This window comes from Leopardus geoffroyi, chromosome E1 (assembly GCF_018350155.1).
Source record: "Leopardus geoffroyi isolate Oge1 chromosome E1, O.geoffroyi_Oge1_pat1.0, whole genome shotgun sequence".
In the NCBI taxonomy this organism is placed as follows: Eukaryota; Metazoa; Chordata; class Mammalia; order Carnivora; family Felidae; genus Leopardus; species Leopardus geoffroyi.
This window is the reverse complement of record NC_059330.1, coordinates 42,371,172-42,395,286: the sequence shown is the minus strand read 5'-3', so window position 1 is coordinate 42,395,286 and position 24,115 is coordinate 42,371,172. Positions and strand designations below refer to the sequence as shown.

Genomic DNA, 24,115 nt, shown 5'->3' with positions numbered 1-24,115 from the left:
GAGCATTCCAGAAATTAAAAAAAAAAAAAAAAAAAAAAAAATAGCGTATGCAAAGGCCCTGAGGAGCAAGGGGCACACAGTTCAAGAACATAAGAGAAAGCCAGCAAAAGGAAGAAAGGTGAGGTGGGTAAGGACCAGATCATGTAGAAGCTTCTAGGCTGTTTGCTTTTTTCTCCGAGTATGAAGAAAGGGCTGGCTGCAGCAAAATCCCCTGGGGTACTTATAATATTTGTGGTCCCATCCCCACTGAAAAAGGTAATTTGTAGGTACCCCAAAGTTTGGAAACCACTTTTCTGGGCCAGATACAGATTTCAGTGACAAAAATGGAAAGGTTTTAAGCCCTCCCTCTATTAGATGTGTGTTCTGAAGGGGTCACCCTGGCTTTGGAAGAACACTGGGATGAAGGCAGGGAATGGACCTGTCATGGAGGCAGCTAGTATTTCAGGTGAGGTATGATTTGTTTTAGACCAAGGGGTGGGGTTAGAGATGGATCAGAGTGGACTGATTCCCGAGACACTTTGTAGGAAGAACCTTTATCATTCATTACAGAAACATTTATTTCGGTCATTTACTTTTTCTGATTAAGTAAATCAGATATACAGAAAAACTTCAGCTATACAGAAAAAGATGAAGAAAGCAAAGGTAAATATTTAGGTATATATTATTTTAGACTTTTTTATATGCATACGTATTCAGACATATGGATCTAGTTTGTCGTGTACAATAATGAAACAGTTCTGTAATGCTGGATCAATGATTTCCTTTTTTTTTTTCTTTTTAAAAAATTTTTAACGTTTATTTATTATTGAGAGACAGAGAGAGCATGAGCAGGGGAGGGGCAGAGAGAGGAGAGGACACAGAATCCGAAGCAGGCTCCAGGCCCGAGCTGTCAGCACAGAGGCCCCCGGGGGGGGGGGTGGGGGGGGCTGGAAGCTGGAACTCGCAAACCAGGAGATCATGACCCGAGCGGAAGTCAGACGCCCAACCCACTGAGCCACCCAGGCATCAGGCATCCCCGGATCAATCATTTTCAAGAGAACAGTGTATCGTGTGCATCTTTCAGGTCAATATAGACGTGCATAATTTTTAATGTCTGGATGGTATGCTGCTTAGTGGGTGTACGCCAGTTCCCTACTGATGACTAGTTAGGTTGTTTCCAACTTTTCACATTATTATAAAGAACCTTCTTACCTCTGTACTTATTTTTGAACGCAATTCCCATTTCCTCAGAAAAAACTTTTGTTAGTGAAATTACCGGTCATTGACAAACTGTCTAGGTTTAATTACACATACTCATAGAGTGTCCTAAGGGGAGTTGTAGAGGAGCAGGAGGGCATCAAAGTCGGGAACCGGAAGTCTTCCTTTTGAAGGCCTTGAACTGTTACAGCCATACTCTGCCCTTTCTCAGTTTCTCCTTTCCCTGGCAAGGATGCAGTGTGGGCGGTGGGATCTGGCGGATTCGGGACCTGTGCCAGCCCTCCGCCTCCAGCCTAGCCCCCTAGGTGGGGTCTCGGCGGCTCTCCCAGTCCCTAGGAAGCCATCTCCAGTTGCCCTCCCCCACCGCGGGAGGACGGGTCAGGGAGAAGCTTAGGCAGGCAACGATTGCACCATCCACGGTTTGAAAAGGAAGTCGAGGGAGCGCAGGGAGGAAAGTCGAGCGTCCGAAAGGCCGGGGCCCAGGAGTCAGACCGGGTCCCCTGCAGCGCTCCTTCCACCCCTTCTCGCAGGGCTCGGATCCCTTGCCTTCCACCCCCTCCCCAGCCCAACCCTTTGCTGGGTGTCGGCCCTTTAAGAACCTATCCCGGTGGCGCTGCTGGCCCCGCCCGGCGGGGAGGGCCGAGAGGGAGGGGAGGAGTTGGTGGTGGCTGAAGCTAGGGTGTTGGGCGGGGGGGGGGGGGGGGGGGGTCTGGGTCTATTTTTAGCTCTGGGTCGGGTCACGTGACGGGAGTGACGTCTCCGAATGTTGTTGTTGGTGGCGGCGGCGAGCGGAGCCGGAGGAGCCGCCGCAAAGATGGAGGAGCCGTCGAGGAGGCGCTGCCGCTGCTGCCGCCGCCGCTGCTGCCGCCGCCGCCCGCGAAGCCGGAGCTCGAGCCGCAGGGGGTGAGCCCGCCGAACCACCCCGGATCCCATCTCCCCCGGGTGCCCGCGACGCGAGGCGGCGCCCCCTCCTCCTGCCGTCGCTGCCCGCGGGCTCCCAGCGCGCGCGCCGAGCTCCGCGCCCCCCTTCCTTCCTCCCGGCTCCCGGTGCCCGGCGGCGCCCCCCGGGAGCATCGCCAGCCCGGGAGCCGGGCCTCGGGGTTATTGCGCGCGCCCCTCCCCGCCACTCCCGTGCAGGGGCGCGTTCCCTGCAGGTGAGGGAGGGGCCCGCCTCCCCGCGACCCGGACCCCCAAATGGCCCGGAGACCAGCCGGGGCTTCCTGATTTGCCCCTTCCCAGGCGGCGCATGTTGCGTTGCAGAGCGATTTGAGCCCTGCGCCCGGATTCTATGCAGACCCCTCTACGCTGGACACTCCTTTCTTGGTACTCTGAGGTGACGGGCGCTGCCCACCCCGCAGCGCTTCCACCCAGACCTAAGAACGCATCCTTGATTGTGTGTCCTTGACTTCCGTGCGTGAGGAGGGGGCCTGTGGGCCCACCTTACTTCTCTCTCCCATTATTCTCACCCCCTCCCCCGTGAGGCGTTATTGCGTTGGTTCCCACCCTCTCCACCGTCTGACACCCTGGGGCCAGAGAGAGATGAAAGCTACCCTCCTTCCTGTCTGGGGTGGATGCCCCCCGTTTTTAATCCTGGATCTGTATCTCATAGAGGCAGGGTCCGCTCTTGCCTTTTAACTTGAGGGAGGCTGCCTCCCTACCCCACCCTTCTCTGGGGCCCTGGGGAAGATGAGAACTGGCTGGGTGATAAGGAATTGATTTGGGAGTCTGGTTGTTGGGGGGAGAAGAGGGGAAGGTGGGGGTGCCTCATTTGGGGGAAGAGGTGACCATCTGATACCTCCACTGTTGGCCTTCTGAGATGAGGTGTGTCCCCAAAGAGGAAGAGTAGCTGCAGTTACTTTTGGGGGGGGGGTGCTCAAGAGACCCACCACCCTGACAGTGATCACTGTGCTTGTGGGGCCTGGAATTAGTTTTGGCAATTTGGGGTGATGATGGTGATGGTTGGGTTCACCTGAGAAGGGAGGATGATGCCAGATCTGAGGAACAAAAGGAGGCAGGGGATGGGAGATCCAGGAGGCTTGGCCAGAGGGACTCCTGGCCAGACTGCTCTGCAGGACTGGAGCTGGAGACTGGGTCTTGCCCCGGGCCTCTTCAGGTTCCGAGGACTTAGACAGAAAGGATCCTCAGTCCGAGTTCAGGTGCGAGGGCCCCAGAGTCTGTGCTGGCTGTTGAGATGCTGGGCTGGGCTGGGCTGGGCTGGGCTGGGGCTGGTGGGTGAGCCATGTTGGGGGCTGCCTGCTTCTTCCTTCCAGTCTTCTCTCCTTCCTAAAACACAAAGCTTGGGACATCTTGGTTTGCCCCCTGCCCCTTTTGAATCCTCTCTTTGCTCTGTCTCCCCTTGGACTTAAATGTGGACTCTGTCTTGATAAGGCAGGCGGAGGTCTTTCTGAGTTAGAGGGGTGGGCCCCCAGTATCCCCACTCTGTCTTGTATATGCATGTCAGGGGCCAGAGAGACAGAGACCAGGTGTAAGTTACTTGGGGGGCAAGGCTGGAGGACATGTTAACTCTGTGCCAGCCTTCCCTTCCTCCCCAGTATATCCTCCCCAGTAGCTGGACCTAGTAATGGAGGTGGGGGGCAGCGGTATCACATGCCCCACCCACTCCAAGTAGCAGCAGAGACAAAGGTTTGCTTTCCTTTCCCTAGGGGTGGCATCTTAGCTATGTGTTTAGAAATGGGGCCTGGGGATGGGGGGTGGTGTGGTTTGTGTTTCTGCCTAAGGGGGAGGGGGATCAGCTATAGGAGCTGGGGGGAGTGCAGTCGGTGCCGAAATACCAGCTGCTCTTTAATAATTAATTCTTCCTACTCACATCCCTTTGAGGAGGGATGTCTGGAACACGGCATCAGGCTCAGCCAGCCTGCTAGAGGACGCACTCCTGTTGGGGGGGGTGGGGGAGAGACTGCGAGGGGGGCGGTTCTTGGCATTTTTGGAGCACTGTCGCTTGCTCATGAATGAAAACCTGATGCAGCCCATGAGGGGGCCTATTGTAGTCGACTTTGGCTAATTAAACTTTCTCTGCCTTTCTTCTCCCCTACCCCACCTCACCCCAGCCCCCGCCTCAGCCCTTTCTTGAATGAGGACCCTGTCTAGTAGTGCTGGGGAGGGGGGTATCGCTCTGCCTGAGGTTTTAGGGCAAACAGACCCGGTCTTCTGCCCTCTGCCTCCACCTCCTCCCTCCCTCCCCTCTCATTCCCCCCCCCCCTTTTTTTTTCTAGAAATAGCAGCCTCCTCCATCTGGCTTGTGCAGATGCCTGGAGCTGCGTCTGAGCAGACAAACAGAAATGGGCCGATTGCAAAAATGAATTTGTCAGCCTGGTGCCTTTTTTCCTTTCCTGTTCTCTCCCCCTTCCCTTAGTTTGGGGCCTAGAGATCCAAGTCAGCCACCCCTCCTGGCTCTGATAATCCTGGGTTTCTGGATTGGGGGAGGCACAAGGTGGAGGGAGCTCTTGGAGGCTGGGGAAAGTGATCTGCCAGGGCCACAGTCAGCAGGGGTCAAGATCATAGGTCTTTTGTGCCCGTGGGATGGGATGTCTGGGCTTGCAGCTTTCTGATGAGGTCTTTGCAACTGATCTCAGATTCTGGGTAATCTCAGGTTCACAGGGTTTGGTTCAGACAGCTCCACCCAACTGTCTGTGACCTGGGGAGGGGACCCCAGGCTGCAGTGCTCAGGACCTGGGAGAAGGCTGCCTGTTGGTGCTGGAGTCCAGGTTCCAGAGAGGCTGTTGAAGGGACACCTGACTCCCCAGGAATTCTGAGGGAGTTGTTTGAGGGACAGATCCCTGCAGGGCAGCCCGGTGAACTTGTGGCCTTGGGGTCATTACATTGTTCCATGCCTCCCTTATTTGTCTGCCCTTCTCCTCCCACCCTCTGCCAGAGTTTTTATTACTCATGAATGGGGTGGGGGAGTCTTTGCCCTACCTCCCCTGGTCTAGCCATGAGCTTGTGGGGTGAGGCGGGGCCGGTTTCCCTCATTCCACGCCCTGCCATCCTGGCTGGAGGTGGGAGGTGGGTTTGGATCCTGGAGTGGGACAGAGGTCTCACTACAAGAGAGAATTGATGGGTTGGAGACTGGGCTCTGGGGGTCTGCCTGCTGATGATGTCACGGAAGCCAGGCTGCTCACTGGTCAGGCATCAAAGTGTTCTGTTACCCAGAAGTGACACCTCTCTCGGTCCCTCACTGCCCACCGAGACCCTCGTATAACTATAGCCAACAGTGGAGTTTTTGCAGCAGAGGAAGGACCAAAGAGCCAGGTTTTAACCATTCCCCTGTCCTTTTTCCCTTTCATGCCCCACCCCAGACAAGAATCTTTGCCTGTCCGGATCAGGCAGTGAACTCTGCTTTGTTTCCCAGGGAGGCCCCTGTTCACTCAGGAGGAGGCTTGACAGAGGGATGGGGGCGGGGGCGGGGGCGGGGGGGGGTACGGGGGGACTCAAAGTTGATCTTAACTTAGGTTTTGTACCGTTGAGGTCCTGCCCCTTCTGAGTGTGCCCTGCTATGGAGGTGCCGAGATGGGCTGGGCCACTCGGGTTGCTGGGAATCGTGGGAATTTCTGAACGTGTGTTCCCCAGCCCACGGGAAAGGGTGTGAACAGGACTGGGCGCCAGCCCTGGGGTGGGCACGGGCTGAGCTGCCTGCCCACGCGGGCCCGGCCAGGGCACCAACAGCCCCACCTGCTACATTCCTGAGCTTGGCCTGAGCCCTGTGCAGCCTCTTTTGTCCTTGCCCCACATCTGTGCCTGCTGGGAACAATTCAACCCCTTTACTCTGCCTCATCCTAACTCCCCATCTGAGTGCACCTTTCTCCAGCTATAGAGTGCAAACCTTGTGGATGAAAGCAGGGGACAGCAGGCTTAGGAAGACTTGAGGTCTTGTGTGTGTGTGTGTGTGTGTGTGTGTGTGTGTGTGTGTGTGTTTCCTGTGTCCGGGCCATGCCTGACTCCCTGGCTACTGGCTCCAAATGGACCCCACTCCTGGAATCCTTGATGACAGTGCAGGGCTTACTGAGAATTAATCCTGCCAGGAGGTGGGGCTGTCCAGGGGGGAGAGCTGGTTGCTTGTCCCTGGCTGGGGGAACCAGGTGAGGGCTTAAACATATACCTCCTTTCAGCCTCACTGGATCACTCAGCTACCTAGTTTTCACTGGGTATTGGAAGACCTCCCTTCATTTGGATCAGATGAATGAGATCATGTCTGGGGTGGATCATGGGCTGTTTAGGGATGGGCCCAGGTGGGTGCCTGTGTAGCGTCTGAGGCTTGAAGAGTACCTGTGGGGCTGGAAGGGGGGGGGGTGCGAGTTGCTGAAGGAGTGAGGCCAGGTTGGAAAACTCACGGTCCTGTAATACTGGGCTATCCTCCATTATTGTGTTGGTCTGGGCATACCTGTTATTGGGGTCTTTGGTGCCTTGGTACAAACTGGAAAGAAGGTGTCCCTTATTCTGGGTGGTCTCAGCCTGGCTGACTCATTGCTTGGCAGGCAGAGAACAGGTTGGTCTTCAGACCTCCTTGCACAGGGCACAACTTGTACAACACACGCAAAGCCCTGGGTTTGGGCCCTGGACCCTAGTCCGGGGAGTGCTAGATGTGGGGTGCGTGTGTCTGCTTTTCCAAATCCCTGAAAACAGCACGGGTTATGGGTAGAAGAGGCGGCTACCCTCTTTCCTGGACCTGTTGTTGAATGGGGCAGACCAAGACAGAAACCCTTCACGATTCCAGAGTCGGGTGACACGAGGATCAGAGAGGAGGGAGAAAGTGACTGCGTTCCGATCCCAGCTCCGGCTTCTGGGGCTGGGGTACCAGTTTCTCCTGTAACTTTTGCCGGAGACTCCAGATCAGCCTGCCTCGCCCCACTGCCGTAGACGGTTCAAAGCCTCCCTGCACTTTTTTCCTTTCGTGTACACCCAGTCCCACATCAGGCCCCCCGAGCGAACGAGTCTGTAAGGTCTCCCCACCTGGTAGTGGGCACTGTCACCTGAAAAGGAGTTTGGGTGTGGCTTCTGTAGCCATTTCCCTTTCCTCGAGTGCTGGCAGCCTCACCAGTTAGAGAAGAAGCGAGGGTCTGGCTGTTTTTGCTGATTTCCTCTGGGCCCCTGGGGCAGATGTCCCTCCTTCTCTTCCCCAGGTGTAAACTCACAAGCCCTGAGGTCTCCTTCAACTCTCATTCCTGAGTTGGGGGCCTCTAACCCTGCTCCGTCTCTCCCTAGGGATGCCGTTCTGAGTGCCTGACTGCCTCGCCCCGAAGGATGGCCTCTGATGGGCATTAGAGGCACAGCGGCCCCGGGCTCCTGTCCCGTCCGTCTGTCTGTTTTCGTCTGTCTCTCTTGACATCACCGCAGCTCCACCCCCTCCCGTCCCAGCCCCCAACGCCAGCTTCCTGTGGGCCCAGAGCCGGCATGAACTCTCCCACCGAGTCGGGTAAGAGCTGGGAGGCCAGAGAAGGGCACCCTGGGGTGGTTTTGGCTAAATGAGCTTGTGTGAGTTTCCAGCCAAGGCCAGCTGACCTTTGGGGTCTCAGCTGTAAAGGAACAAGGGGGGTCAGGAATGGAGAAGCCTTTGGAGAAAAAGACCAAGGCAAACCTGAAGTTATTGACCATGGGGTAGAGCTGGAAATTGATGAGCTGACAGTACAGCCTGGCCCTGGGAGGACATGGGTCCAACTCTGTCCCCATGCTTACCTTCTCAACTAGGGAGCCTCTAGTCCCCCTTCTGCCCTGCCCTGTTTGCCAAGACAGGCAGGCCTGAGAAGGGGACATGTATCCCTGAATGTCTCTGGGCCATCTGAGGATGATACTGGAAGATTTCCTACAGCAGCCGAATGCAGCTTCCTTTTTTGTGGTGGTGTTTCTCCTCCTGGTGGAGAGTTTCTCTGTGTTCCATGTTTTTTTCTTAGTGGAGGTTCGCAGGGCCTTTGGCCTTAGCCTTTGCTGGGATGTGTGGTACCGGGATGGAGGGGCACAGTGATGCGTTGGTAGAGGAGTCTTGGCTTTCTCCTTTGAGTCTGGGTACCTCCTCTCTTCTTGGGCCCTGGACATGGTGGGTTCCTAATTTGGGGTCTTTGGCCCTGCAATTTCCTAGTCCCCTTTGCTCCTAGGAGGCTGCCTAGTACTGCCAGAAATAGTCTATGGGTGAGTCTCCAGGCAGATTTATGGATGGGTGGGTCTGGGTGTATGCCCATGAGGAAGTGTCCAAGTGGCCCGAGCTGGACCCTCAGGAGTTTCACAGGAGGGTCATGGGTCAGTGTGGTCAGAGTAATAACTACCTTCTTTCCCTGGCTGTCTCCTTCGGCACAGTCTTAGAGGGTCAGAGTCCCTCTTGTTCCATTTTACCCCCCCACCCCACCCCAGCCCAGCCTGTCCCCCACATCTTTTTCCGTAGGGGTAGAGGGATATTTCCCCATCTTGTAGAGGCAAGAGAACTAGGGCCTAGAGATGAAAACCCATTTGCAGGATGGAAGCAGCATCAGGATCCAAGGCTTCTCCCATCTCATTGCTGATCATTGATTTGCTGGACCTGATGCTTTCTTAAAAAGATTTTGTTTTATTATGTTTATTTTGTTTATTTGTTTCTGAGAGAGAGAGAGAGAGAGAGAGAGCACGAGTGCACACAAGCGGGGAAGAGGCAGAGAGAGAGAGAGGGAGACACAGAGTCCAAAGGAGGCTCTAGGCTCTGAGCTGTCAGCACAGAGCCCGATGAGGGGCTTGAACCCATGAATCGTGAGATCATGACCTGAGCCAAGGTTGGGTGCTCAACCTACTGAGCCACCCGGGCACCCCCAAAAAGATGGTTTTTTTAATGTTTATTTTTGAGAGAGAGACATAGTACAAGTGGGGGAGGGGCAGAGAGAGAGGGAGACAGAATCAGAAGCAGGCTCCAGGCTCTGAGCTGTCTGCACAGACCCGGATGCGGGACTCGAACTCACAAACTGTGAGATCATGACCTGAGCCGAAGTCGGATGCTTAACCAGCTGAGCCACCCAGGCGCCCTGGACCTTGGCTTTCTGTTGTGGGGACCCAGTGCTGGCGCTCTGTGGCAGAGGTCCTGACCAGGGTCCTGGGGGTTCTGTAGACTCAGGGAAGCTGGCAGCTGGGGGGATTGTTTGGCTTTGCGCCGTTTGTTTTGGTCAAGGTTGTGCCCCTTCCCCTTTCCAACATGACATACTCAGGGCATGGGCCGCTGGCAGAGTAGGGCCCCGGCTGGTGAGGGCTGTACTCCTAAGACTCCCCACATCAGCTTTGCCTGCTGAGCCCCCTCCTGCAGGGTTTTTGTTTCCCCTTTGGAGCCTCTAGTCTCTGTCTTTGCCTTCATTCAACCTGTGGGGGCTGTGGCGGGAGTTAGACGTGGAGAGGTCTGGGTGACTCCGGTGCTGGGGGAGGCTCTGACTTCCTGCTTCCTCCTCTGAGGCGGGGCTGGCCAAGGGAAGGGAGAGGCCTGGTGGGTTCTCCGCAGTCCCGGGCCCACCTCAGCTGGGCCCTGCTGTGGCATGGTCGCTTGTGCCCTGGTCGCTTGTGCCCAGCAGCAGGGCCCAGCTGCTCCTTTCCTCTGAGCTACTGTGCTGACCTATCTAGGCGCCACCTGCAGTCACACTGAGCCTGGGTCAAACCCTTGGTCAAGGGAACAGAAACTGCCTGGAGGCATCTGGCTGTGGCTTGGGAAGGACATTTCCCGGCTTTGGGATTTTATTCCCTTACGGCGAAAGGCTAAAAAACATCACCCTTGGCTAGATGCGGTCACTAGGTTGCCTTGCCAGATGCTGGTGGCCCAGGTTCCCCTGGCAGCTGGTTCTGCCAGGGCTGGTAGGAGTGTGGTGGTAGATGGAGGTGTCCACCAGCGCAGGAGGCACGCAGCCTGGGAGTGGCTGCTGAGCCTGGCCAGGAGGGGCCTTTGGGGCCTGGAGAGCTGGCCTCACCTCCTGGCTGGTTTTCCAGATCCCCCCAGCAGGGGGAGATGCTGTCTTCTCATGTTTGGGAAGAAGTTAGAGGAGGAGGGGGCCAAGAGACTGGGAACCACATTTCAGGACTGTGGAGAGGCCTCAGAGCTGGGGATCGTCGCCCGGAGGCTCTTCCCGTCCAGTTTTCCTGGGGCTCCGGGGCTGCCTCTCCTTGCGGAGGAAGAGCTGCTCTGGGCCGGGGGCGGGGGGTGGGGGGATGGCTCGCCTCCACACAGCTCTTCCTTTTTGAGGGGCCCCCGCGTCTCCTGTTCCCAGGGCTCAGAGTGGTATCTGGGCTGGGGCTCCTGGTGCCTGTGCCTGGCACGGGCCTGGAAAGCACGTGCCTTTGGCTCCGCAGAAGTAAAATGAAACTGTAGCTGGGCGGGTGGGTGTCCACTTGGCCCGTGGACACTCTGAAGGGAGCCCCAGAAAGAGCGTGGGGCCCTGGGGCTGGGGACAGAGGTAGGAATGATGAGAACGGGTAGTGCCCAGGACCTGGGTGCCCTGGCCCCTGAGCACCCCTCCCCCTCTCCTGAATCCCCGAAGACTCCCTCCTCTCTCCTTAGGGCACAGAACAGCACTGTTCCTTGGTTCCCTCCACTCTCTCAGGGTGGGAGCTTTCCTATTTGGCCAGTGCTTGCTGAGTATCCCCAGCGTGCCCAAGCCTGAGCTCAGCCTGCGGAGGGGACACAGAAGGAAAATAGAAGATGGTCCATCCCTGCCCTCCTAACAAATGAGTTAGTGGGAGAGAGTCTCCTGGGTGAGGGGCGGCAGGCAGAGGGAGCAGTTTGCTTCTGGGGCTCACCCCTCCTCCCCGGGGGGTAGGAGCTGATTGACTTACCTCTGGGCTGGGCTGAACGCCAGCATTTGACCTGATTTGCCTCTTTTGCCGTCTTGGGAGTACAGGCAGAGGCCATTGATGGGGCCGCCTGCTTCCCTGAGGAGGCCACTCCCTGGTGTCTGGCTTCTCTTCGGGCCAAAGGGGGCTCAAGGAGCGAGGCTTTCTTTATTTTTCTGGAACTGGTCGTTTCTGCTCCCCTCAGTGGGGTTGAAGGACTGACAGAACCTGCCGCCTGTCTGGGCTCAGACAGGCCAGGTTGGAGGAGATGCCCTGGCACCTGGGACCTGGGACCGAGGCCTGCTCTGGTCCCTGCCCCGTCCTCTGTGCTGTTGCCCAGAAGGGAGGGCAAGAGTGAGGCCCGCCGTGGGAGCCAGTCTGGATGGCGGCAGGGCCCCAGGAGGAGGCGGCCAGGTTCCTTATCCCCAGCGTGGGAGGGGAGACAAGCTTCATGACAACACCTGCCTGGCCAGCACCTCCCAACACACTCCACACTTTCTCTCCTTCCCTTTCCCAGGAAGGAGGGAGGGAAGGCAGCTGCCCCCTCCGGGTGACCAGAGAAACTGGGGCATGGGTGTGGGGTGGAGCCAGGAACCTCGGCGTCCTGCCTCCCAGCCTCGGGCTCAGGTTCTGCCTCTGACGCCCACCCCCCCCCCCCCCCATCAGGGGAGGCAGGCACCCAGCCCCGAGAAGGAGAAAGTGGGTCAGTACGGGCGTGGGCCTGGGGTCTGGGAAGTGGACTCTCTACTTAGATGCCCCCTGGCACACCTGTGCTTACTGTAGATTGGGATCTGCTCCGCCCTCCTCTTCCCTGCTTCATCAGTCGAAAGGGATTGAAGGCTCAGATGGGACGGCAGGGTCAACCCTGAGGGGATGTGAAAGCTGCCAAAGTAGGTGTTCACGTTTTTCCGGGACTTGGTTTCAAATGGGAGGCTTCAGCCAGCACCTAGCATGGAACCTGGCACACGCAGCTCTGTCTGATGCCATGGGCTGATGGGCTCCAGCATGATAGGGGCTCAAAGGGCAGGAGAAAGCTGGAGGGCAGGCCGGCCTGATGTCCCCAGGGCCGCAGGGCACCTGGTACCCTCCCTCGATCCAGGGTGCTCCTGAGCCAGCCCTCGGGTTTTCGCTGTGCACGAATAAGATTTGCTTTCTTCTCTTAGGTCAGGGCACTACCCCAACCTTTTGTGCCCAGGAAATGGGAGCCTGGAGGAACTCAAGGAGCCAGCAATGGCCTCTTCCCCTCCTCTAGATTTGGAAGGTTAGGAGGCCTGAGGCCGGCCTCTGAGGGAGGGAATGAGATCGTTGTGGTCTGGAGGGGATGGTGCCAGCTGCCAATGGCATTCACGCACCCTAGGCTTGGTGGGTGCTCTGTGAGGTTTGTGGGATGACACATGGTGGGGGCTGGATGCCTGGAGACAGAGAAATGAACCACGAGGAGAGGGGCTGTAGAGTGGGAAACGTTGAGGGTTGGACATGAGGAAGACCTTATTGCATCACCTGAATCTCAGAAGGAGAAAAGACACTTGTTCTCACCCCAGGCCTCGTCTCCAGTTCCCCTGGAGGATTCTGGGAAGTGCGTTGAGGATTGTCTGGTTGTCTGACGCTTTGCTTCCCACTTCGTGCTGTTACAGGAAGTCCTAACAGTGCTGGGAACTGCCCCGAGCCCCAGGCTGTGGCCACCTCTGGTTGCCCAGTCTCCTGGGTGCTCGTATCTTTCCTATGCAAGGAGTTCTCTTTCCTTAGATTTCTGGCTGCTCCAGGTTCTGGGGGCTCTTCTTTTGAGGACCTCCTCTCCTCCAGAACAGGGCTCCCCCGACCATATTCTCCTGTGCCTGGGGCAGGCAGAGAGCGCCAGGACAGGGCTAGCCAGCCCTTCTGGTTGCTCCCAGCGTGGGTGGGTGGAGTCCTGAGCTGGGAGGGGCTCCTGCCCCTGGCTCTCTGGGCTGCCTTGAGTCTGCTGCCCATCCCCTCACTGAGGGGACTTTGGGTCTTTGCTTCCCTTCCTCTTTAGAGAGTCTGGTTGGCCAGGATGAGGTTGGGGCAGGAGGTGGTGAATGAGGTCCCCAGACCCACCCTGAGATGTCTGCCAACGCCCAACCCCTGCGGGGAGCACTGCCGCATCACCATTTTTTTAGAGTCTGCCTTGGCAGAGAAGCTGAAGCTCCAGATCTTTGTTCGGGTCCTGTTTCCTGCCCTCCACTCCAGTGTCCGTCTTATTGTGTAAGATCAGCTCGTCTAGCGCCTGGGAAAGCCCATTTCTGCCACCTCCCTGTCTATGTGGTCCCCCACCTGAGGGCAGGAGGCCCCTCTGCTGTCATCCCTGCTTGGCAGAAGCTGGCTAGAATACCGGGCTGCAGGAGCCACGGCTACCATGTCCTTGGTTGGCCAGCTCCTTCAGGGCTCCTGACAGGAGGGTGAGGTCATCCAGTCCAGGGAGAGGACAGGTGTCCCTGGCTCTGTGCCTGGAGTTGGGGGCAAGGAGGGGCCAGGAGGGGGCTCCAAAATAGCAACCGTGACATCAGGAAGGGGGAGGGGGACCGAGACCCAGGAATAACCAGGCTATTAAAAGGCTCCAGTGAGGTCAGGGGGCCAAGTGGGATCTCTGTACCAGTGGGAGGTATAACCCGAGGAGAAGGGACGAGCCAGCAGTGAGCAGGGTAGGCGGGTGTCACAGGTCCTCGTGTGCACTAGCCCTAGGTCCCAGTAAGGCCCCAGGAGCATGGGCTGCCGTGCCAGGCCTGGAGCCGGTCAAGAAGGGCTGGGTCCTGGCAGCCTCTGGAGTCTTCTTAGAGGGGCTCTGTCCTCACGTGTCTTCCTCCCTGGGTACTGGGGGTCATCGTACCTGTGAATGGAAACCCTGGGGCAGCTTCATGTGTTCCTTTGTGTAGGAGGCAGTGGGCTGTGGTGGTTAGCACTCAGACTGGAGCCTCAGACATCCCGGCCTTACCATTTAAGCAGCTGTATGACCTAGAGTGAGTGACTTCATCTCTGCCTCAGTTTCCCCATCTGCACCTATCTCCTGAGGTCATCGTGCAGAGTAAACGAGGTGATGTATGTGCTGCCGTTAGCATCGCACCTGGTACATAGCCAGGGAGGAGCTCCGTGTGCCCAGAGTGGGCAGGTGCCCCCACCCCCCGCCCCGCCCCCCCCACCCGCTCCCTTCCATGGATGCGGCAAGGCCTATCGAGGAACTCTCCCTGCCCCCTGGAAGGAAGTGGAGCAGCCCATGGAGGCGACACCCCTAGTGGGTAGGAGGGAGCTGCCATTTAGCTGCTGCTCAGGGGTCTCCCTGCTGGTTGAGGGGGTGGGGAGGCACCTTCCAGCTCCGAGGGAGGGCGGAAGTTAAATCAACTCCCATCTGGCTGTTAGAAGGACTCCAGGGAAGATGTGAGGTTAGGCCAGGTGGCCCTGTCTGCCACCCTCTCCCAGACCCTTCTGGTTTCTTTACCTGCTCTGATGGCGAGAGGGAACACAGAGATGGAATCTGGCTTTTTGGTCTCCAGCCCCTCGCCTGCCAAGAATAGTGCCAGAGCGGCTCCTGAACACATGGGTCCTCTGGCCTGTGCCCTTCTCCAGCTCAGCCTCTGGCCACCCGGTTCTGTGGCCTTGGCCCTGAGTGCAGGCCCTCCCCTGTTCCCATCCCCCTGCCTGGCGCTTCCTCCTGGGGTGGAACGCGCCTCCCCCCCCACCCCCCCCCCCCCCCCACCCCATGGGGCCTCCGCCAGGCCCGGGCTCCTGGCAGCCGGCCGGCGGCTCCCTGAGCATGCTCCACCTATTTATAGACAGGGCCCTCCCCCAACTGCTATTTCAGTCTCCTGCCAGCTGCCGGCGGCTCATTCGGGAAGGAGGAGCAGGGAGCCAGGCCCAGAGCTGTCACCCAGGGCTGGGAGGGAACACAGAGAGCCCGCCTGCCTGCTGAGCTCCCCTTCCTGTCCCCTGAGCGCCCAGCCATACCCCGGCTCCTGGGAGCTGGGGAAAGGCCAGTGGTCCCATGCCCCTCTAGAGGAGAACCGGGCCTGTAGCTCCAGAGCCTCCTGGCTCCTCCTGCCGCCAGGAGTGCCCGGGCCGGATGAGGCACCTCCCCACAGCACGGGTCCCAGCAGCAGTGGCGTAGGGGAGCCCCTGAGTAGTGAGGGCCCCGCCCGACCACCTTCCCTCTGGCCGCCTCCCGCCTCTGGCGGCCCCCTCCCTGGCATGCTGCTGGTGCCCAAGGCTCAGGGGCTCGTGGAGATGCTGCAGACCATCTATGAGACGGAATCCTGTTTCTCAGCAGATGGGATGTCAGGCCGGGAACCATCCTTGGAAATCCTGCCTCGGACCCCTCTACACGGCATCCCTGTGGCAGGTAAGTGCTTTGCTGTCCCCGCCTGCCCTCTGCCATTGGGCATCCTTGTCCCTGGGGCTGAGCAGCTGGCTCCAAGCATCGCCCAGATGGGGTCCTGCTTAGATGTTTTTGGAGGGCTTTGTTGAGAATGTGTGGTCAGGGGAGCCGTGCTCACTGAAGTCGGCTCCCCTGCCCTCCCTGGCCCAAACCTGCCTTCCCGCCGTGCCCTCCAGCTGCACTCTGCTGCATTCTGGAGTCTCTTTGGCCTCCGGCAGGGTGGCAGGGTCGGCGTAAGCTGCCGGGGGCTGTGGAGTACTGGAGGATCCTGGCCTAGTTGGCACTGTGGTCAGAGGGGAGGAAGTGGGTCAGTGACCTGCCTCCCAGCGGCCTGCTCCCCAGGTCTGGACAGGGGCATGAGCCATAGCTGAGTGTTCACAAGAGTAAAGGCCACCCCAGCTCCTGTGACTGAGTTCTTGGGGGCAGTGACTTCTGCAAGTCCCCAGTCAGGAGTTCCCCAGATGCGAGGCAGTTGTGGTAGGGTTGGGTAGAGGCTGGCAGCTTTGGGGTGTCGGGGGTCTTGACTTCCTTAGCTCCCCATCTCTCCTTCCGTCTGGCCTTGATTTTATCCCATCTCATGACGGCGAAGGCGTGTCACTCTGATTCTTATGGGCTTGAGGACCCCCTAGGACTGCCACTTTATCAGCAGGGACATTTTTGGCTCTTGCCGGGGGGTGGGGTCCCCCAGAGCTGGGCCACTCCCTCCCTCCCTCTCAGGAACCTGTTGGCAGCATGAGGCCTTTCTGGCACTGCCTTCCCACCAGGCCGGCACCACAAGATGCTTCTTCTAGGGAGGGGCCTGCTGGCCCCATGCCCGCTTGGCCCCTCCTGGCAGTGCCTTGGTGCTTGGGTGTGGGTGTCTGTGTGCATATGTATCAGGAGTCTTTGCCTTTGGATAGGTGGGTGTGGGTCCCAGGCTTTGAATTGGAAGGTGGGAGCTGTGTGCCTCCGTGGGTACCTGTGATTTGGCTCTAAGCTGTCCATGGATGAGGTTGCAGCTGAACTAGGATACGTGAGAGGATGAATGTTTTGGGAAGTTTTGGAAAATCTTTGGGATAAGGCCTGCCATCTGCCTGGGCAGTGATGCCCGCAGTGTTTCCTAGGGAAGGGGCATAACCCTGGGAACCAGCCCTGCAGGGTGCCCACGCAGGCCCCTGTGTTGGGGGCATGACCCTGGGGGCTGGCCGTGCAGAGGACCTACACTGGGAGGGAGTATAAACACAGGAGCGCTCTAACCCTGGTCTGGTTGAGCCGGTGGCTCTAACTGAAGACCCGGCCTGAAGCCCCTGGGAGTCGAGCTGGTCTCTTGGAGAGCAGAGGACTGACTGTGTAGAGCATTGCTTGCAGGCAGATGCCATATCGGTCCACCCATCCTGCCCTTCTCCCGCTGTCCCTTGCTTCCTAGCAGCAGCTGGCGGTTGGCCTGAAGTTTCCTCCTCAGCATGTTCTCTTACCTTCTTTCAAGTTAGACCTCAGAATCCTTGCGGGCTGGAACCCTGCTACTCTTATCCCTCCCCTGAGCCTCCTGTCCTTGCATAGACCCCCCCCCCACCCCCTGCCAGCATCTCTCTCTAGATCCCTGTGCCCCCGCCACACGCGCACTGCCTAGCCTTCTGATCGGTGGTGTGGTCCATGCTGGCAGGAGGGAGGTGTGAGTCACCTCAGCGGCTCGGGGAGAGGGCTAAGAATGTTCCCCCTGCGCAGCTCTGATGCTGTGTCTGTGACGCGGCTGGGGACAGATATAGGCCTGGAGCTCGGCTGCCTTGTTTTTTTTTTTTTTTGGACTCTGGAATGTAAATAGATGTTTCAAATAGAAACGCTTTAACCTTTGGGTTAAAAAAAAATCCACCCCGGATAAACACGGCCATGAGGGCCCAGGCAGCCTGGTGTTCCCCCACCCCCACCCCCTCCCGCCTCCTCTCCCCATCTCTTGATCAGTCTCCAGACAGGATGCAAAAGCCTGTGGCTAAAAAAGCAGGTGTCCAGGGACGCTTCTTGGGCAGTGTGTGTCGCCAGGCCTCCCCAGCCCGACGGATTGGGGAAGAGGACTTTCCGGGGTGGCTGTCTACCCTGGACTCTGCCTACTCCAGTGGCAAATCTTGGGAACCCTATTTTAGGGCTATCCTTCGCTCCGTGGGCTGTCTTGTTCCCCGTCACTTAGCACAGTGCCTGGCACATGGGTGAATGAATGTTGCTTGAAGGGCTGGTGTCCAGAGCTGATGTCAGGATTCCTGGGTTCTATTCTGGGGCTTGGCCCTCTGGGTGAGTAGACAGATACGGTGAGTTGCCCCCATGGGAGAGCCAGAGCCTTGGCAGGGGGTGCTCCCGGGGGATGCAGGGCACTCTTTGCTGTTGCTGCTTGATGAGGGGCACAGATTACAGCTGCCAATGGTGCCATCAGAGGTCTTCCTTGATGGGCGCGGTCTCTGCCTGGCCCCTCTACAACAGCCCAGCCCACAGTGGGCACTCCCCTCACTCAGGCCTGGTTGCAGCTTGGGGAGCCTCGGAGCTTGCACCCCTGTGTGGGATTCCCAAAGATGCGGTTCTGGGGGATCCCCCGTCACCCTTCTGTGGGCTCTGGATTCCCCTGTGGCCTGGACTGGACAGAGCTGATGCTTGGGCATCGTGCCGGATTTTCTGAGCAGGCATGGAAGAGGAATCTCCTTTACCCAGTGAGGGAGGGTGTGAATCCTGCCTGTGCCAGGAAGGGATGCTCTGAATGCTGGGAAGTGCCATGGGGTTGGGGTTTGGTATTGGGGTTTCCCCTGGATATTCTTATTCACGTTCTTCAGGCCATTCCCAGCTTGGCTGGGTGTGTGGGTGTGTAGGTGTAGGGGTGCGGGGAAGGTAGGAAGGGCGAGGCTCAGGTGGGAAGGGAACTAATATTATAATGTACTAAGTGACAAGAGTATCAGGTGCTTTCCTTACCTCGTCTCTTTTAGGAAGATATTATTAGCCACGTTGTACAATTGGGAAAGATCAGAGAGGTTAAGGAACTCGCCCAAGGTCACAGAGTAAGTGACAGCTGGGATTCAGATTCAGGTCTCTGTGAAGGGCTGCGGCCAACCCACACAAGCGTTCCTTTGTGCACCTTTTTTTAGAGGGGGCCCTTCTTCCAGGTGGATACATCTTCATGCCAGGGCACGTGGCTTAGCAATTGGAGTGTGGGCTAGATTTCAGCCCCAACTTGCCCCTTTAAGTTGGTTGCTCTTTGTATACACAGCGTGTATACACAACCTGCCTTTGTGCCTCTCCAGTTTGTGCTTCTGGAGAGTAGAGACCAGTCTGGCTTTGGGGGGACTTCTGAAGTTTCTGAGAGGAGACTTTGTTCTCTATGAGTAGTGGGGAGCCACTTGGTCAGCTCTCCCCCTCCCTGCAGGGATTTCAGGAGAGAAGCGGGCTCAGGAACAAAGTTGAACACTCCATCGCATTCAGACAGCCTCCCCTCCCCCGCCCCCCCCCCCCCCAGCCCCTCCGACTTCATCACCTCTTCTTGTTTTTGAGACCCTCAGCTGTCCCTTCCCTGCTGCACAGCTGCCAGACAGGAAATCAGATTAACTGTGTCCACACACACAGCTGTAACAGCTGTCAGGTTGGCAGCAGAAATGAGTGCAGCCGGACCGGGGACACGGTGAGAAAAAGTAGTTCTCCAACTTTCAGTCGTATCCAAAATACCAAGGGAATATATTAAAATGCAGAGCTCCAAGGCTTCACCCCTGCCCTCCCCCACTGAAGGGTTTGGATTCTGTAGGGCAACCCGGGAACCAGGATTTGGGACGCATGTCAAATGGTTCTGATGTGTGTAGACCCGGCCTACGCTTGGAATAAGGGCTGTGTGGACAGGAATCATGTGGACGGGGTCGTGGGGCCCGGCAGCCTGCCTGTGGATGTCACCAGCTTCCCCGGAAGGCCTCAGTGGGCTCTGGGACTCCTCGGAGAAGGGTTGACCGCACCGGGAGGAAGGCTGTGGCCCCGGTCAGAGTCAAACACAGCCCCCGGCCGCCTGGCGGTCTGCGGAGGGGGGATGTCTTGAGACGCTGGGCAGCAGGTGTGTGAACCCCAGCTGGGGTGGAGGATTATGGCAAGTGGCCAGGTGGGCAGGGCACCCCGCTGGATGCTCAGGGCTGCGTTGTACTTGCGGTGGGTGGGGGTGGGGGGAGGGTGGAGGCAGAGCCCCTGCCCTGGGGCCCCTGCTGTCCACCCCAGGTGTGGAGTGAGCAGTCCCAGCGACAGCTGCAGGCTTTGCGATTAATGCGCCTTTTAACTGCTTCTCGCTTGGTGCCCCAGTGTTTCCTGGAAATGGTGGGGCTGGGAGAAGTGAGTCTGTTTCTCTTCCAGATAGCCGTCTGAGATGAGCGAGTAACTCTCTCTTCACCAGTGAGAGATGCTTGTGCCTTGCACCAGGACTCTCTGCACCCCCTAGGCTTAAGGTCCATCAGAGGCCCGGTCTGCCTCAAGATTTCTGGGGGTTCCAACCACTCAGCCCCCTTCTCACTGGTGCTCCTGGACTCTGGTGTTCTGGAGGCCAACGGGGTGCCCCGTCTAGATCCCTACATCCTTAATGCAAAGTTTGGCTCCTCGCCCCATCTCTCATTAAGTGCAGGAACAGCCCTCAAGGTTTCTCCTGTTTGTTTGTTTGTTTGTTTGTTTGTTTGTTTGTTTTTTCTTCTTTTTTAGTGGGAGGCAGATGGAGAGCCAGAAGACCTGAGCTAAGCCTTAGCTCCCCTGCCTCCCTTCCAGATGATGTTGGACAGATCTCTTTGATCTGTGGCCTCACTGTCCTCTGTCACTTTGGGAAGTTGAGTTGCTGATCTGCGAGCCCTTCCTGCACTGATATTCTGAGAGTCTCTGAAGTCAATTGCACGTTGCTTCTGCCTTTCCAGAAGAGGGGCCCAGGAAGATGTGGGATGGTACTGGGGAGACAGTTGGAGCCTGCAGTGGAGTGAGGTTAGATACCAGAGAAGGCTTTCTGACTGCTTGGAGTCGGGACCCCCAGAGCAGGGATCAAAACCTTTGCTCCTCTGTGCTAAGCAATGCTTTTGAGGGACCAGAGGGATGCCACGGCCGTGGGCTGAGCCGCAGAGGACAGAGCGGCCCTTCTTGGAGGTAGCAAAGCAGCAGAAACAGCCTGGATGTGCTGCGGTTGGGAGGAGGCCGTTCCCAGGATTCCTTCTCTGGCGCTGGGATCTCTCGCCGCTGGCCGGTCCAGTTCACGTTGTGCCCCACAGGCAGGGCTTTGATCGGGACAGGACCACAGAGTGACCTTGCAGCAGTCTGAAATGAGAGAGCCGAGGCCTCGCTCTGGCGGAGGTCTGAGCTTGGCGTAGTGCTAAGTATTTTGTATCATGCACTTTAGAAACATTGTGAGAAGTGGTCCCGAAATCTTCACCTAGACTGCCAGAGGGGTCGAGGATAGAAACAGATACCAGGAGCCATTAGGAACAGCCCTGACTAGCATCTCCTGAGATCTTCCCGGGCACAGTGCCAAGCTCCCCGGCGTGTCCTCTCCTGAGCCTAAGCGCTCTGAGAGGAAGGTACTAGTCTTACTCCCATTTCACAGATGCCCACACGGAGCACAGAGAAGGTGCTTGGTGCCTTGCCCTGGGAAGTGGCGGAGCCTGACTTGAACCCTGGCATTCTCTTGCTCCAGAGCCCTGGCTCTTAACCATTATGTGATGTGTCTGCTTGCGTTACATGAGGAGCTGTGACGATTGCTAGGTGAGAGTCTTCCCCAGCTCGCACATGTGGAAATACCGTCTGAATTGTGGTAGAACCTGTTGAGCCTAAATTGGCCTCACTAGTCACGTAAGAGCACAGAAATAGATCATGGGAAACCGTCCTTGGTGGGGAGGAGTCATCGGCATCACGGGGAGGAGTGTGAAAGGCTGTTCCCTGCCTCCTTCCCAAAGGCGAGGAAAGGACAAACCCCTTTTCCCATTCTCCGGAGGGACAGAACGAGGTCATTAGCCATTTAAGGAAGCTGCTGACTGCCCTACGTGGAGAGGGAGCTCCTGAGGGTACGGGGTGCTGGTGGAAGGTGCCGCCCGCACGTTGCTCTCCAGTGGGGCCAGTTATCCAGGCTGGCTGGTGTGGAGGGCCCGGGATGCCCTGCATTGGAGCCAGGCTGTTTAGGTTAGTGTTCAGAGGGTGTGATTCCCTGCTACTTAGCCGGTGGAATCTTCTACACAGCGGCCTAAGAGGTTTGTGCAAAAGAGGGGGCCGAAACAAATGATCTCAAAGGCCTTTTTCCCCCCTTCCCCTCTTTTGATAGGGTAGCTCCTTAGATCCAGGGCGTATCTGCAGAGGCCTCATTCTTTTTTTTTTTGGTCCTGTTTGTCCCAAACAGCTCAGCGCACCCCTCTCTCACACTCTGTGTACCCTGGGTCCCTTCCTTCTCCCCTAGCCTTCTGTGGCTGGTGGCTCCTGGGAGCAGGGTCTTTTTAGAGCCCAGCGTTAAGCTTTTTAGGTCTGTTGGACAGGTCCACTCGCTGTGCTGGCCCCTTCCATCTACATCTTCTCCAGGGGGAATGAAAGGTGCCATCTATCCGCTGCCAGGGTTTGGGTGACAGGTATGCTGGAGTTGGTGATTTCTCCGTTTGAGGGCTTGGAGCTGGGGCATGGCTTGCAGTATGCTCAGAGCAGGAGGACAGCTTGGCCGTGCCCTGGAGCAACCAGATTTGTTTTTCGTTTTGAACCCTTGTTCCCAAAGTACCGCGAAAACCTGCTCCTCCTGTCCCAGAGCTCCTGCCCGCTCGGGGGCAGTGTCCCTCTTTGTCTGGACACTCCTTTTGGTCTAAGGCTGTGCTGGTGGCCGTCCCAGAAGTTTTCCTGTCAGCACCTGTACTATCTCCCCCTGAGGAGCCAGGCTATCTCTGCTTGCGCCGCCCGAACCATCTGCTGTGGGAGCCCCAACTGGGCTGCTGGGGTTCACGGAGAGGTGGGAGGCCCAGATGGATGGGAGAGAAGTAGCATCGTTAAGATTTCGCCACTGCCCAGGTGTACCTGTGAGCTAGGCAGGGTGGCCCCTTCTGAGCCAGCGCCTGGTATGCGTGGGGCCACTCTGATGGCTAGAAATACGCAGCCCTGCCCACTCACCTACCTGGGCTGGGGCTTCTCCACGGAGGCAGTGTGAGTCAGTCTTGCAGAAGGCCGAGGACAGGATGGTATTGCCACTTTTTCCTAAGGCCACCACTCCCAGGCAGAGGGGTCAGAATCCTTCAGGAGTAGAGTATGGAGCAGGGTAGACCTGGACCCTTCTAGCTTCCCTCTGTAGGAGAGATTACTGTGTGGGCTGTCTGGCTTCCACTCTGTTCTCTACAGCTCTCTGTCAGAAGGAGGCATGGGGGCTGGGGGAAGGACCCAGGGCCTTGCCCTCCCAGCTGATCCCTCTCCTGGCCTTTCAGGGGGCTCTTTGCTAGCCAGAGTTCCCAGCCTTTCCTCTTAGGGAAAATTCCACCCCACCCCCCTCTCTTCCCTTTCCAACGTCCTCCCACTTTCTTGGTCCACCAGGAGGCGGTCGAGAGCCTTCTCCTGTCTTGACACACCCATTTCTCCCGCCAGGTGCTTGGTTCTAATGGCAGCCGCTGCCACCTGCTCTGCTCATGCCAAGCTGGCAGAGGGCACAAATCCTCTAGGGGGTGCAAGGCCAGCCGGGCTCTAGGTTTTGTGCCCCGCAGACTTCATCCAGGAGGTTCTGTGCCTCCCCCACATCCTTTCCCTGACTCCAGCTGCCCAGCCGTCACCCCTTCCATCATAGATGGAGCCAGGTTATGACCCGGCAGAGCCCTGGGGTGCTGCGTTTTGTCGAGGCCCTCCCAGGGCCTGCAGGTTAACATTCTCTAGTTGGCTGTGCTTCCTGCTTGCATGGGAACAAGGCTGTTCCCGGAGCCCGTTGGCCGTCCTGCCACCCGCATACCAATGGGGCTGTGGCTCCCACTGCATTGGGGCCTAGCATCTCTGCTGTGGTGGCGGCTGCGTGGGAGCCCTGGTGGGAGATTCCCCTTGCCTGAGCCCGTGCCCTCTCTGCAGGGCTCCTGCAAGGGAAGCCAGCACTGCTGGCTGTAGTTCCATCCCTAGCAGGGTTATCTGCTGGGAGCCAGGAGTGCTTGGACCCCTGCCCTTCCCTGGGCAGGCAGGCTGGCAGGCATCCGGCTCCTGCAACCCCAGCAGCCCCAGCACCGCCGGGAGCAGCAGGTTGAAGCCTGTCCTCCTCTTGGCTGAGTGGTCAGAGTGCCACGGGCCAAGCCAGCCTCACTGAGGAATAGATAACTCTCAGCCGGCTTGGGGCTTCGTTGAGCACTTCTAGCACTGGGGAGACCTGAGGCTGGCTGCTGATTCCTTGCTGTCACCCTGCTTTGCACCCTGGGTGGGGTCGGCCACCTCCAGAAAAGCCCTTTGCAGGGCCTTTCCGAGGGCGCTTCCTCCCGGTGCTGGGGCAGGACGTGGGTTGGGAGGGAAAGTGAGCGAGTGTGTGTGTGTCTGTGTATGGAACCCCACCCTCCTGGCCACATCTGGCCACTCCTGCACATGTGGCTCTGGCCTCGTGGCCACAGAGTCGTCAGTGTGGCTGGCGGGCAAACCGCAGAGGAATGTGCCTAGCAGTGCTGGGCGGAGAAGGGGCTGGTGGGGACCAAGATACTCTGCTTTACCGTCCCATCCCCACCTCCACTGGGTCCCAGGGGCCATATTCAGGCATAAGGGTGGTAGCGGGGCCTTAGCCTTCAGCAGGCTTTGCCCCTGCCTGGGTGACACTCA

The 24,115-nt window shown here is 57.9% G+C and overlaps 1 protein-coding gene across 7 annotated transcripts in view; it reads left to right on the top strand.

Moving 5' to 3' along the window:
- Positions 1–1,948: 1,948 nt before the first annotated feature.
- The window catches only part of HDAC5 (histone deacetylase 5), a 38,370-nt gene continuing 16,203 nt past the window's right edge, over positions 1,949–24,115 (top strand). The window contains exons 1-4 of one of the 7 annotated variants that reach the window (XM_045489118.1): positions 1,955–2,100; positions 7,417–7,627; positions 13,869–14,026; positions 15,254–15,325. In XM_045489118.1, the coding sequence (XP_045345074.1) occupies positions 15,259–15,325 (67 nt within the window). In that variant the 5' untranslated portion in view covers positions 1,955–2,100; positions 7,417–7,627; positions 13,869–14,026; positions 15,254–15,258. Of the gene's footprint in view, positions 2,101–7,416; positions 7,628–13,868; positions 14,027–14,264; positions 15,326–24,115 lie in introns of those variants that run through there. The other 6 variants (XM_045489119.1, XM_045489117.1, XM_045489116.1 and 3 more) reach the window with 6 other exon arrangements.